At 28.5% G+C, this 14,617-nt stretch overlaps 1 protein-coding gene across 4 annotated transcripts; it reads left to right on the top strand.

The window, feature by feature from the left end:
* The first annotated feature begins 4,989 nt into the window (after positions 1–4,989).
* On the top strand, positions 4,990–10,970 carry LOC107913983 (uncharacterized). Of its 4 annotated transcripts, XM_016842680.2 has the most exons (16): positions 4,994–5,171; positions 5,563–5,655; positions 6,529–6,606; positions 6,704–6,811; positions 6,971–7,006; positions 7,233–7,340; positions 7,515–7,598; positions 7,672–7,790; positions 8,273–8,374; positions 8,575–8,691; positions 8,788–8,853; positions 9,217–9,283; positions 9,474–9,527; positions 9,675–9,779; positions 10,208–10,255; positions 10,540–10,970. In XM_016842680.2, the coding sequence occupies exons 3-16, from the start codon at positions 6,562–6,564 to the stop codon at positions 10,690–10,692; spliced, it is 1,212 nt and encodes a 403-aa protein (XP_016698169.2). In that variant the 5' UTR covers positions 4,994–5,171; positions 5,563–5,655; positions 6,529–6,561; the 3' UTR covers positions 10,693–10,970. The 4 variants fall into 4 exon arrangements, with proteins under 4 accessions (XP_016698172.2, XP_016698170.2, XP_016698169.2 ...); XM_016842681.2 differs by lacking the exon at positions 5,563–5,655 and having other exon boundaries at positions 4,993–5,171; XM_016842683.2 differs by lacking the exon at positions 10,208–10,255 and having other exon boundaries at positions 4,990–5,655.
* Positions 10,971–14,617: the final 3,647 nt, after the last annotated feature.

The raw sequence follows: 14,617 nt of genomic DNA on the forward strand, positions 1-14,617 counted from the left end.
TCCTTTCAGAAAATATTCTAACTCCACCCTAAATTTGCATTCAATATAAAACATGGTCATCCTAACGATGGTGGCTACGCCAATGCCCATTATGCTTTCTTGAAAATTAATTAGTTAATTTATATTTTCAAGATTTATCACAATTAATCTTTACTTCCAAAATTTGTCTTCTCTATGTAAACCATATGAAAGTACATTAATTTATCATTTGTTCATTTCTCCATTATTCTTTAACTTTCTATCAAAGAAGAAAAATATATATGAAAAGTTTAACCAAAAATAAAAAATTTGAATAACAACATTAAATATTTTATTTGAACTCTCTTATAAAGATATTATAATAAATGAAAGATGAAATAAATATTCAAACGGAACATTTGAAAATTTCAATATCAAGAATAATGTTAATAATGAATCACCTAATAATAAAGACATTCTACATTTAATTTCACCTAATAAAAATTAAAGCATCTCTAGCTCAGTAAAATACAATGTTTAGCTAAAGATGGTAGTAAATTTTTTTATACCAATGTTAGGCTGATTATGAAAGAGATGGATGCTGGGTTATTATGTAAGTTTTTTACCGAAATGAAGTTCTATTATGTTCATTCAGCCATTGAATCAAATAAAGAAAGAAAGAAATTGTATTCTGTATTTCACTGTTTAATTAATGTCAAATCACATCTTCGCCCAACTATCAATCCTAACTTTTAAAACATTGATGTAAACGTACCTAACCCATTTTAGCTTTGATTAAGTACAATTTAATCAAATGGTACTGGCATCATATCCATTAAGAATCGCACCGAGATGGCTAAACTGCATCATTTTATATATGCGATTTTAAGTGGTGAAATTCAGCAAATAAAAATCACTTTGGTTTTCATTTTTTTTAATATTAAACATATGTTTGGTTAAAAAATAATATTTAAAATAAAATTAACAAATCCAAATAAATGTGAAAATTTCTTATATCTCTCATATTTTATTATTAGAAAAAAAAGAGACACTTTTCATAATTTTATTTATTGAATACAAAATTTATTTTATTTACTAAATATATATATTTTTTAAATTTTTTAAAAAGTAAAATATAAAAAATATTTTCAGAAATAAGATAGAGCATAAATTCTATTTATAAATTTCCTCCTTTCTATATCTCAAACAACCGATTCTTTCGTGCAAAAAGTTATATTTCTAAGTTTAAACTCTATTTTGATATTTTAGATTCTTAACCTCACCTCTTTGTAAATCATATCTGAGTTATTGGTTTGAATCTATACTTATCTATACTATTATAATGCATTTATGAATTAGTGTTATATATCAACTGATTCTAATTCAATTGTAAATTTATCAATAAAGTTTATTTATTTTACTAAGCATCAAATATTATTTCGAGGATATTTATATCTTTTTATAATTTGATAAATTTAAAAAATATATGCATGTAATAATTTAAACCGAAAATATCTTAAAATCTGCACTTACGACTTTATTATTTCATATCCAAAATTATATTTAAGTTTAATCTTCCCTATGTGTGGTGTAGGTCTTATTATTAAGATAATAGTTATTAAGATATATGTTATCTGTTTATTAACTTTAAATAATTTAAGAGTTTAATTATTTTGGTATAATGACTTATTTAGTCTTTTAATTTTATAAAAAAATCATTTTAACATTTTATTTATTTTAAATATTAAATTTGTATTTTTTTGTCAAATCACCCCAAAACATATGAAAAAATTAACGTTTTTAACTTTATGATGTGGCATACATGTGAATTGTCACGTCAACATTCAATTAATTTTTTAAAATTTTTAAAATTCAAAAAGAGTATAAAAAATCTTTTTAAATTTAAAAAATAATAATTAAATGCTAACATGTCATTTATGTAGTAATCTATGTGTATGTCATATTAACAAAGTTAACAAATATTAAATTTTAAATCTATTTTAGTGTAATTTGACAAAAAAAATACAAATACAAAGATTAAAAAATATGAAAAATTAAATATGTAAAATTTGATGCCATTTTTTAAAAATAACCGACCTGAAAGTGTGGTTAATAACTCACGTTGTCATGCGTGTGCCACAGCGTAGGGGTGTTTCTTTTGGCTCGTAAACAGAACTTTCCTCATCAGTCCACTCACACGAAATATGTGATCATCAACCTTAGATTATCTCAATTTTCTTTTGTCGTTAACGTTTCTATTTTTTATTACCTTTCACTACTGTCAATTAAGTACGTAGGTCTATCCTCGTCACTAGAAAAAAAGGTTAAACCTTGATTATTGGTTAGTCTTTGCCGATGAAAAAGAAAAGCAATAACGGATAGGATATATAGAAAAAATCAACAATCAATCTGAGTAGAAGTGTGTTTGAGTTATTTTTAAAATATAAGTTGGTTTATCCGAATTTAACTAAATTTTATTTTTATTTAATTTTTATCATATAAAAATAAATATTTTATAATTATATATAAGAGTTATTGATTATTTTCTATTTAGTTTTTAGAGATATCTATGAAAAATATTTTACTTTACTAAACAATTTTGGGAAACCATAAAACAAAATCTATTCTATTAAAATAAGTCCAAAAAAATCCATAAGATAGAAAAAACTGAAAATAAAATTGAACCAATTTATAAACTACTTGAAAAATACAAAAAGAAAGAGATTGACGTCATAATAAAAAAAAGAGAAGAATAAATAACCAAAGGAGTGACGAAGTTGGCATACTACCAAACCATTATTGTTGGAGATAAAATGATAAAATATAAGAAGAAACAAGGAGAATGTGATAATCTAGAAATTGGAGTGTTGGGTGCACGAGATTAACAACTTTATCTACAATTTGTATTATAACTAACTGATTTTTAATGAGGTACGAATCTAGTCTCAGTTAGATAATAGATAAGATAAGCATCGAATATTGTGGATACAAGGGCCATAGTGGACCTCATTCTTCCACCCCTACTTCTCTTTACTAGGATTCACAAATAAAATATCTATTCGATTTATAGTATTTTAGTTTAGTTTTCTCAAGCATGATTCAATTTTAGTTCCCTTTGATAAATACATTTTTTTATTTACTTTTACTTTTATATTTTTATTTGAATTAATGAAAACAACTTTAAAATATTATATATTGATGAATCAAACTGAATTTGGTTTAGTTTTTTATAACCTACAGTACGAAAGAATAATCGTATTTTTTTTTTCCAAAATGATTAATTCTGCCAAGCTGAAGAAATAAGCATTTAATTTGGTTCATTCAGTTTTGAGCTTTAGCAGATAGTTCGATCACATGATTTTTTATTGGACAGATGAATCAAAATTTTGATTTATCATCAACTTATTTTACAAATTATTTAATTCAAAATTTATTTATAAATTACACGTGTCATAATCTTCGAATATTTTTTCTTTGTTTATTCCACTTGAGAAAATTTGGCGTTAGATAAAAGCGGGAAGCCACCAACTTTGTGTCAGGGGTGGATATGAAAATTATTAATTTTTTAAGAGAGTTAAACTCAATTTTTTATTTTAAAAAGATTTAAATTAAATAATTAACTTTAGCAATAAAAACAAAGAAAAAAAAATCGTTTATCCAAATCCCTAAAAGGCTTAACTTGTGTTATTAAATTTTGAGGGGCCTAAAAATGAAATTTATAGTAAAGAAAATAAAGGCTTCGCCCTTGAACATGACTGTTAAGAGCAAGTCTTGCCGACTTTCTAACTACGCTCTTACTCCTAATGTTCTTTATTATTACGTCTAACTACAGTTTCAAATTTGGCTTAATTGTTCACCTATTTTTTTTTAGGGTTAGATTTCAATAAGGTTATCGCACTGCCGTTAAAGGAAAAAAATAAAAAATAAAAAAGAGATGCTCTAACAAATTACATCTATTTAACTTTCCTAATCTGTATTATTATTATCTAAAATATGTGCATCAGAGTTTTTAAACCATTGTAACTGGTATCCTATCAATTTATAATTATATATTTTTATAATTACATTTAAATTAATGATGAAATATATATATTTAAATTAGAATATAATTATTAATTTAAATTATCGAACTTGATTAATAATTTTAAAAATAACTTTTGCATATGAATATATATAACACATATGTTACTAGAAAACTAAAAATTGCTCTATAAACATAAGATTATTATTATCTAATATACTACCAATGGAATTCCCAAAAGATCAAGAATTGCCATGTGCATTGTTTATTTAATTTTTATTTTTTTAAAATAAATTTAAGACAACAATTTTTTTACTACTCCACCACCAATAAGAAACAATTATCCATAAATATTTTAGATTTAATTACAAATTTAATTAACTTTTACATGTTTTATTAAGATGACTCGAATTGTATTTTTGAATTTTTTTATTATCAACCTTTATTAAAATTTTTTAAACGGATGCATACGTTTGTATATTAAGAAGTTTCAAAAAAATAATTAATAAATTAAACCGAAAATATTGAACGTATGCGTTCATTTTGAAACTTTTTTTAGATAATTATGTTTATTTTTCTTAAATTAAGAGTTATTTTTTTAACTTCGTGAATTATTTATTTATTTAAATATTTTCCATATATAATTATTTTATTGAGTTATTTAAAAAATAAATTATATTTATTAAAAATATTCTGCATATAAAATTTTACATTATTTCGTTAACTTTTTATTAAATCTATTAAAAAACAAACTAAAAAAATAAAAATTAATAATAAAATAATTTTTAAAAATACAATTAAAACTATTTTAACAAAAGTTAATGATAAATTTGTCCACAACAATTTTTTTTCCATCAATTCATGATTTTTTCTATTATATAATTTCAATATGTATCATTATAAGCACATGGTAAAAATGCAAAGTTCAAGAAGGATGATTTATCCCCAGAACATAGAAAAATTAAAAAACATATAATTAATCAAGTAATTAATAACACTACAACAGAAAAGGCAGCTGATAATCCCGCCAGCGCCAGAGTTATATCCGTGTCTCAGTCTATTGCCTGCTTCTCCTTGAGATTATTAGCGAAAACTGAGATTAAGCAGAGACATTAAAAACCTGGGCTGAACTTATTGGCTTACAGTTTTTACTCTCTAACAGTGGTTTTGTTTCATTCATTAATTGCTTCAGGTGGGTTCGATTGGCATTTTTAGTTGTAATTTTAAAGAGAGAAAGGAAAATCCATGTGAGGGGGAGAGATGGTGAAATTGAGTATTCAAAAAAATGGGAAGGTGTTGTGTTTGGGAGCTGTCGCAGGGGGAGACGTCGACGAGCGGCAGCTCGACAACCCATATAAACCCCAGAGCAGAGACCAAAAACCCTTTCCCCATGCAAAAGCAAAAGCAAAAGCAAAGAGTTCCCCCCCCTCCCCCCCCCCAAATCTCTTTCCTTTTGTTCTTCCACATGTCCCTTTAAGACGTGGAATTGCGTCCTCTTGTTTCGGTTTTTCTTTTAAAAGACCTTTTCTCTCTGTTAGTTTTTGCTGGTTCATTCATTCAATTTTTGGTTGTTGTTGAATCAGACGACCCGAATTTACCCGAAGGCAAAAGAAGAGCTTTACTCCCTGTCTAGTTTCATCTCTTTTCAATCAAATCGCCTCCTTTTAATCTTCAAGGTCCCTCATTTTATGTTTCTGTTTTTCGTTTTTTTATTTTTATTTTCTGGCAATGGTGGTTGGATCAAGATCTGGTTTTTAAGAGACTTTTATTTCTGCCCATTCATATTCCTCGTTCATTCTTTATTTTCTTTATTGAATCTTTACTTTTTGTTTTAGTAATTGTACTAATGGAGAGTCTCTCAGTACAAGTTCAAGCATTTCCAAATTTTATTTGAATTGAATAATTCTGGGAACTTCAAGTTTATAGAGGGTGTTAGCTTTCATTGCTTTTGGATTTTATCTTTCCACTTTAATCTAAAAATCGAACCTTTGCTCTTTACAGTGATTGTTCTTTCATTTCATGTATTTTTTGAATCCCAATCAGGCGCTTAAATTAGTAATAACTACATTCATAGATCTAACAGAAGCTCAAATTTGTCTCTTCTTGGCAACATCTTTCTCATTTTTTTCTTATTGTTCAAATAATCAGAGGTCTTTTTCCATTTTCCTTCTACCACTGGTTGACTGAAGGAGAAGTGCTGGATTGGTTAATGTCAAATCTTTATAACCGGGATTCCATTCTAGAATTTGTAGTTGTGGGTATAAATTCTTTTGAGATTTGGCCATTACATGCAGCATGCACATGCTTCAACTTACTTAAACATCTTAAATTTCAATGTTTAACGGCATTACGCATATCATATCATTTTGTGACTTCCATTTCCTTAAGTCAGTTTGCTGAGACAAAAGAAAAACTGGGTCTTTTTTGCTATTACCATGTATGGTCTTTCAGCATAAATTAAGTGAGAACTTATTAATTGTTGCATTTACTTTTAAAAGTACTTTTGAGGTAGCCTTTTCTTTTGTTTTCTTCAATGCAATTTCCTGCAGTTTTTATGCGTTTAATAGAAGCTTTGGTTGTCTATGAAGACATTTACTGATAAGAGAAGAATTGCTTCATCTGATGGGGTATACTTTTTCTTTTCAAGATTGAAAGCCTTTGAACATCGAGGTTTTAGTAGCATCTTATTCTTATAAAGCTTCTACTTGTCTGATGTTGTTGCAGGGGAACAGTGGATTTAAAATGAAGCAGCTTCCATTTATGGGAGTTATTTGTTCAGTTACATTGTATATTGTATATAGAACAACAAATTATCAATACTATGAGACACAGGTATAACAACTCTCCTTGTTCTCTAGATTCCACTGGTTTTGATTTATTGTAAGGAGATAAATAGGATTTCATGCTGGCATTGTTATATTGTAATAAGGTGTTGTGAGGCTTGCCAAAGCTATATTCTTATCTTTTATAAATGCTTTCTCTTATTGTCAGATGGAAACCAAATTGCACCCTTTTGACTCAGTAGAGGTAAGCATCTTAATACTGACATATACCATGCCAAGTTAGTTTATAGTTCCTGTTGACGCCTGAGCTTGAAGAACTTGAAACTTTTTCGCCTTGTTTTTTCTTTGGACTATGTTTTAGTATAACTTAATGTGTATTTTTTAATTCATTAAGTGCTCACATTGGTAATCAGTGTGGATTCAGTTTCTTCGTTGTCCTCATCTAAGGTGTGTATTATGTTTGTGTCAAGGATAATGAATTGCCTTCCGGGAAATTAAAAGATTTGCCTCGTGGGATTATGCACACTCGCTCAGATTTGGAACTAAGGCCTCAATGGAGAAAGAGTTTACGGTCAGCGGTGAGATTCGAATTTTTTCATATGCTGGCATGAACTTGGTTTTGGTTTTGGTTTCGGTTTGTCTTTCAATGGATAAAGTAATGACTATTGTTATGTGCTGAATTTTTTGTTATTCGTGCAAAAAATCAAATTGTTTACAATTGTTCATGACATTGGTTGGCTATCCAATTACAGGTTAAGGTTAACACAAATAAGAACTTGCTGGCAATGCCAGTTGGTATTAAACAAAAAGAACATGTTGATGATGTTGTGAAAAAGGTATTGCATCTTGTCCTCTTGACTGTCAGATTTGATGAATTGCACAATGTTTGCCTAATTTTGTGAAATTCAGTTTCGTACAGAGAATTTTACCATTGTTTTATTCCATTACGATGGAAAAGTGGATGGATGGTGGGATCTTGATTGGTGTGACAAAGCCATTCACATAGTGGCTCATAACCAAACAAAGTGGTAAGACTTACTGTTGGTGGGAGCATCCCTTTTGTTCTTTGTCTTGTGAAACATGGTGGTTGATATGTATGCTCATAATGTAACCCGTTTCATAATTCCAGAAATAAGATAGTTGGGAAAAAAAGGTTCAAGTCATTTTAAGTTGGAGCAGTTCGACTTGGGACTTACCGTATAAAATAGGCCTTGATTAGTAGTCCACTAATTCTTATAGTTACATTTTACATGATAACTCTGTATATTTGTATTGTTGAATCTACAGTTTTTGCTGCTAAGGAGTGCTCATTTAAGATTATGAATTAATGTTTTTATGTGTGATGTGTTTTTAACCATTTTACTGTATCCATATTTCGTCAACTGGAATTTCTTGAATGAATTTGCCAAAAATATCACTGTCCTTTCCTTGTTGCTATTTTTATTGGTGTTACCTACGTTTGCATTTCTTCAGTAATTGGATAAGCTTAGTGATTTCTTCCCTCTTTCAGGTGGTTTGCTAAGCGCTTTCTACATCCAGATATTGTGTCTACTTATGACTACATATTTCTTTGGGATGAAGATTTGGGGGTGGAGCATTTCAATCCAGGAAGGTAAATGGCTTTTATGATATTTTAGGTCACCTGCAATAAATATCTTGATGTTATCTTATGTGTTTTTCAGCATTAGTATAATCTTCTGTCAGTTTTATTGGACATTTAGTTTGATCTTTCTCTCTGTTACTATCTTGAGCTCCGTGAGGCTTTTAGGGAAAATCCTAACGTTTTGATTCAGTCAACTCTTATCTCTACAGGTATCTAGAAATTGTGAAGTCAGAAGGTTTAGAGATTTCTCAGCCAGCTTTAGACCCAAATTCAACGGAAATACACCACAGAATCACTATACGCTCTAGAATGAAGAAGTTCCATAGGTGAATGGAATGGTCTATGACAAATTGAAATTTCATAAAAAGCTTACAGATGATTATTGGTAAATACTTTAACATGAAAAGTTTTGGCTAGTACAGGAGAGTCTATGAACTCAGAGGTAAAACGAGGTGTTCAAATATAAGCGAGGGGCCACCATGCTCTGGGTGAGTTATTTTATCATCACATTGCCTGGTAGCATACGATGTAATGTTTTAAAGCAATTTAATGACAATAATTTCATCCATCAAAATGCTTGAAAAAACAGCAATCCTATCATATGTCCTCATACTTGATAACTTCTAAAATTGACATGGACCATTGCTTGGGTTTAAGTCCTAAGAGGATTTGCCCCCAGTTTTATCTTCCAAACTCCATCTGAGATCCTCTTTTGCGAGCTGACAGTAAAGCCATCTGGCTATCCTTAGCTAAGACTGATGAAATGCAGATTGCTAAAAATCTTGATGAATATCGAGTGTCATGATCTGATTAGTTGGTGCGGATTTTAACCCTCCATATTATCTTTGTAGGTTTGTGGAGGGAATGGCTCCTGTGTTTTCGAGAGCTGCCTGGCGTTGCGCATGGCATCTCATACAGGTAATCTTGCATGTTTTGCTTGTCTACATAGTATTTTAAACAGCTGCTTCATTCTCTTCCTTGCATTTCGATATAATCTACCCTTTCCTTTTGCCTACTCATTTATAACAACACATAATTTTCTTATTTTCATTTTATTTTGCTATTGATCTCTAAGCTCCCTTTTTTTTTTATATGTTTTTTCATTCAGAATGATCTTGTTCATGGATGGGGAATGGATATGAAACTCGGGTACTGTGCACAAGTAAGATTTCACTTTTCTGTTTGAGACCTGCTAGCCTTTGTTGACCATTCGTTCTTTATAGTTCATTTCCTTTTTATTCTAATAGAGTTATTTCATTGTTCTGAGAAACTGAATATTTTTATTATGTTTGCATATTCTATTACTCAGGGTGACCGCACGAAGAATGTGGGGGTGATTGATAGAGAGTACATTGTTCATAAGGGCATACAAACTTTGGGTGGGACTGGGGAGCTCACGAAGAAAACCAAAAAGGTTCTGCTATGCCTTCTTCCCTTCTTTTATTTTCTGTATTCTTTAAGGGTGAATTTTTTTTTTACATCTTTTTATTAATCGCAGTTATGTGCTTCGATTTGATTGAATAATAAAAAAGAAAGCATATCTTTCATCTTAATTTGTGCGTATTCTTCACACGGCCAATGGTAATCTATAGCAAGCATAGAGAATATACATACTCCTTTAAGGAGTTTTTGTTAATTGAGTAAAACACTGGATTAATATTCTTACCTGCTCTCTTGTTTTCCATTTCTTTAACTATTTATTGTTTTTATAAACCCGAAACTCAAAACCCCTAGTCCTGTATATTCATTTGTGCTATATGATAAGTGACATATCCTTTCGGATTCATCTCTAGATATTATAACTCACTTGGTTTCTTAATGGTTTTTCCTGCTTATTCTCAGAAACGTGGGACTTCCAGTGGGTCTTCAGGTTTAGATACCCGAGCTGAGGTGATCCATGATTCTTGACTTCACCTTTATCCTTTGATTTAGTGATTACATGTATATAGCTTTTAGTTCCTCTGGCAAACCAAAACTTCGTTTTTTAACTTGTACAGTTCACAATTGATAAGTGTCTTTAGGCACTCTCGATAATGTGGCTCTATAGCAGGAGCTTTAACCAGACTTCTTCGAATGCATGAATGAATGAATACAATTAAATGCATCACATGATCGTCTTTAATTCTCGTATAGGCACTGTATAAACGGTTTCTATATATATACCGTTGTTGCAGATTCGCAGACAATCGACTTGGGAACTTAAAATCTTTAAAGAGCGATGGAATCAAGCAGTAACACAAGACAAGGATTGGATTGATCCATTTCCAAGACAACAAAGGCGGAGAAAACATAAACGTCAATCAAAATTTGTAGACCTTTATGACTAATCACAGCTGGTTTAGGTTGGATATCCCCCTCATGCACAGATTCAATAGTCATCAAACATCAACCATACTTGTATTTTAGGTTTCCTTTACCCTTTTTTGAATGCTCATAATTATATATATCATTATTTTCATTTTTCACAAATGCCTTGAGTTTTGTCCGGTTCTTCACGTCTTCCATTCTCTTTGTAATTTATATTTAGACATGTAATCCAAGAAACTATATTTCTCAATTCAATTCACGTGATGTCGAAAAGGAAAAAAAAATCTAATTCGTGCAAGAAAGGATTTATCTCTTATACATTATGTAACGTAGGTGCTCATGGGCTAGGATGGGTCAGGTCTAACATAGAGGTGTGCATGGGTTGGGCTACCGACTTGATCCGAATGTTTGCCTGAAAAATGGGAGGATTCGGATAAAAATATAGGCTCGAAATATGGATTTAGGGAAAAAATTAGGCTCGTTTAGAAAACAGGCCGGGCCTCGGGTAAAATTTATTGGCTGGGGCCTAGCCCTGCCCGGCCCGAATTATATACTAAATATATATATTTTATTTTTAATCATATTTACATTTTATTTTTAATTTTAATATAACCAATTTTTATTATATTTTCAATTTGTGTATTGTTTTAAGAGTTGTTTGTCTCACTTCTTATTTGCTTCTTGTTTTAATATTTGTTTTTATGTTTTTAAATGTATTTGATTTATTATATTTTAAATTTTTTTATTTAATAAAATAAGCTAAAAAAATTAATATGGGCCGGGCTCAGGTTTAACAATTTTATTTTAGGTCGGGCTTGGATAAATTTTTAGGCTCATATTTCGGGCCGGGTTGGGCTCGGGCCTAGAAAACGGCACAAAATTTTGTCTGGGCTCGGTCTAAACCTGGCCCGGCCCATGCACACCTCTAGTCTAGCATGATATTATTATATTTTATGCTTGTCTAAGCTTGGCCCGAAATTTGGAATTAAAAATTTACGCAAACTCACTCATATTTGCAAAATACTAACTTAAGTCCATTTTAGGCCCATTCATATTTTTTAATTTTTTTAAATATTAATTTTGTTTTATTTTATATATTTTGTATATAACCATATTAATATTATTTTAATGTTTATATTAGAGTAATATTATATATTTAGTATAGATTTATTCGAGTCTTGAATGTTAAAGTTTAAGTCTAATCCATGTTTTAAGCGTACCTAATTTTTTGTCTAGGCCCATTTTTTGATCTAATATTTTATCCAAACCCTTAAAATTTTTAGGTGACTCTTCAGGCCTAAATAGATAACCTAACCAATAAAAAGATCTAAAATATATTAGATACGAAATTTTAAAATATAAAATAAAATAATCCAAACATCATAATTTTTAAAAATTTTCAGACAGGACAGTGTTTTGAGTTAATTTTAACAAGCCCAGACGACAGTAGTTTAAGGTAGGAAGAAGGCAAACTAGTCCCTTTCGGTTCGATATTTAATTATAGGCATAGTTATGGGAAGGTAAACTTATTTGAGGGGTGGATATTCGGGCAGCCTGAACGTCTTTGTCTTGTCAACAAACTCAACTATTTATTTTGTGTCTTTCAATCTTATTTTTACATTTAATTAATTAGTTAATTAGTTTTGATTCTTCCAACGTCATGCATCTCTCATGATCTACCATTTTCTTCTTCAACACTTCACTCAAAAATATTTTATTAATAATTAAAATAGTATTTCATTCTTCAATAACAAGAAATATAATCCATTTAATATACAAAACTTTTGTGGGTAATTCGAGATTTGTTAAAAAAAATATCGTACGTATTGAATTTTAATCAATTATATTTTTATTAATTGAATTTTAAGGAGAATTTCTTACAATTTATACTCAACTCTTGAATTGATATCAATTTTATGTTTATAAGTTTTCCTTTTTACAAATAAATATTTATAACTTCAATTACATTTTATTCTATTCCCATTGATAGTAATTTGATACAATTGAGACGAATTAAAATCAAAATTATATAATATTTGGAAAAAAATAAACATCCAGGCTTTATGAACAAAATTTGTATAAATTTGAAATTGGGGTAATAATTCTCTATTTAAAAAAGAAAGTTTAGAATTTTTTTCATTTGTTAATGAAAGGGATAGGGAAAATAATTCTCCTTCATCTAAAATTTATCTCAGTTGAATTTTTTTTTATCATTTTTATTATGATTTTTCCATGAAAACGATTTAGGGTTTTTATTACGAAGGATACTATGTAAAACAATTAAAGTTTCTTAAATGTTTCGATAAATAATAAATTTTTGCTCATTTGATGTATGTTCTTATTGTAGGTTTCATTATTGGTATGTGTACTTGTAAAAATGGTTAACCATTCGTTATTATTGATGTTTATACTTTGTATATTTTGGAACAAAAACCATATCCAAAATCATTTTTTTCACTATTTTCTATTTGGCATTAAAGTTTGATGTTAATTTGTTAGTGAAGTTTGTTTTGTTATTGTTTATCGTGAAAATGATGTTAACTTCACAAATGAAGTTATAAATATATAAAAAAAAACTAATAGGTCAAATAATTATAATCATACTCCATTTTTAACATCCTAAAATTATCAAACTCTAAACTCCAGAAGAAAAACAATTAAAATTAGTACTAAGCATGGTCAATTATTTATCAGCAGAGTTTTATTCACTTTGGATGAAAATGACGAATCATTGGATTGGATTATAACAAACTTTGCTACAACAAAATGTCATGTAATGATAACCCTCAATTTCCTTGTAATTTTTATGTAAATTATATGATAAATTTATTCGACGTTGATTTATTATATGATCGATGAAATTAGTGATTTTTAATATTAATTGAATATCGCTTTATTGTTAATTATGTTTGGAATTTAATGACAACTCTAAAAAAAAGAATTTAATGGTTTTAATGAAAATTTTGAAAATTTTTGAAGTCCTTAATCATGATTTTCAAGACATGTAGAAAGTTTAACGTTGATTATTAAAAATGAACTTTGATGGTCTAAATGAATTTTTTTAATTGAGGCTTAATGTTAATTTCCAAAAACTATAGAGGATTTTAATGAGAATTTTTCAAAATGAAAGACTTAAAATAAATTGTAAAAATTTAACAATGAACATATTAATAGTGAATCTCATCAACGGGATTAGAACCTTCCATGTTAATATTATAAAAATCCTAACAATAAACATCTTAATCACCAACCTCATCAAAAACACTAAAATTTTCATCCAGTCTGTTTCATCATATTTCCAATTAGATGCCATCATCATCATCGTCGAATTCAAACGTACATGGAAAAGGTATATATTCTATAAAGTGCAAGGGCAACTAACGTACATGGAAAGCGTGCTAATGTTAATTAGGCTATGAGAAAAATTACATTGGAAACCATTCTACATTAATTAGAGAGAGATTATGAAAATATATTACACAATAACAAAAGACTGTAAAGAGAAAATATTGCGATGAAACAATAATTTCGTATATGATAATAGCAATATAATTTTACACCAATACAACTTTTGGACATTTTTTTTCGACGTTTTAGGGTGTTGATAATATTTTTTTAATTATTATTTCCATAGTAACATTTTATTATAACGACCAAATTTGATATAAAATTATTTTTTAAATTTTATTTTGTACATTCTATAATAATATTCATAAAATATGAAATATTTTTTTATTAAATTAGTTCTTTAGAACAATATTTTATCTCAATTTTTAATAAAATTAATTATATTTTTAAATAAAATTAAATAATAATGTAGTTCTCTATAATAATATTTTCTTCATTTATTTAAAAATATATTTGTTATATAAACATAATTTAAGTGTTATAAACTGAAAAATTAAATACTTAAAAAAACTATCATTTACATTATTAAGCGTGATT

The sequence above is a fragment of the Gossypium hirsutum genome, chromosome A05, assembly GCF_007990345.1.
Source record: "Gossypium hirsutum isolate 1008001.06 chromosome A05, Gossypium_hirsutum_v2.1, whole genome shotgun sequence".
In the NCBI taxonomy this organism is placed as follows: Eukaryota; Viridiplantae; Streptophyta; class Magnoliopsida; order Malvales; family Malvaceae; genus Gossypium; species Gossypium hirsutum.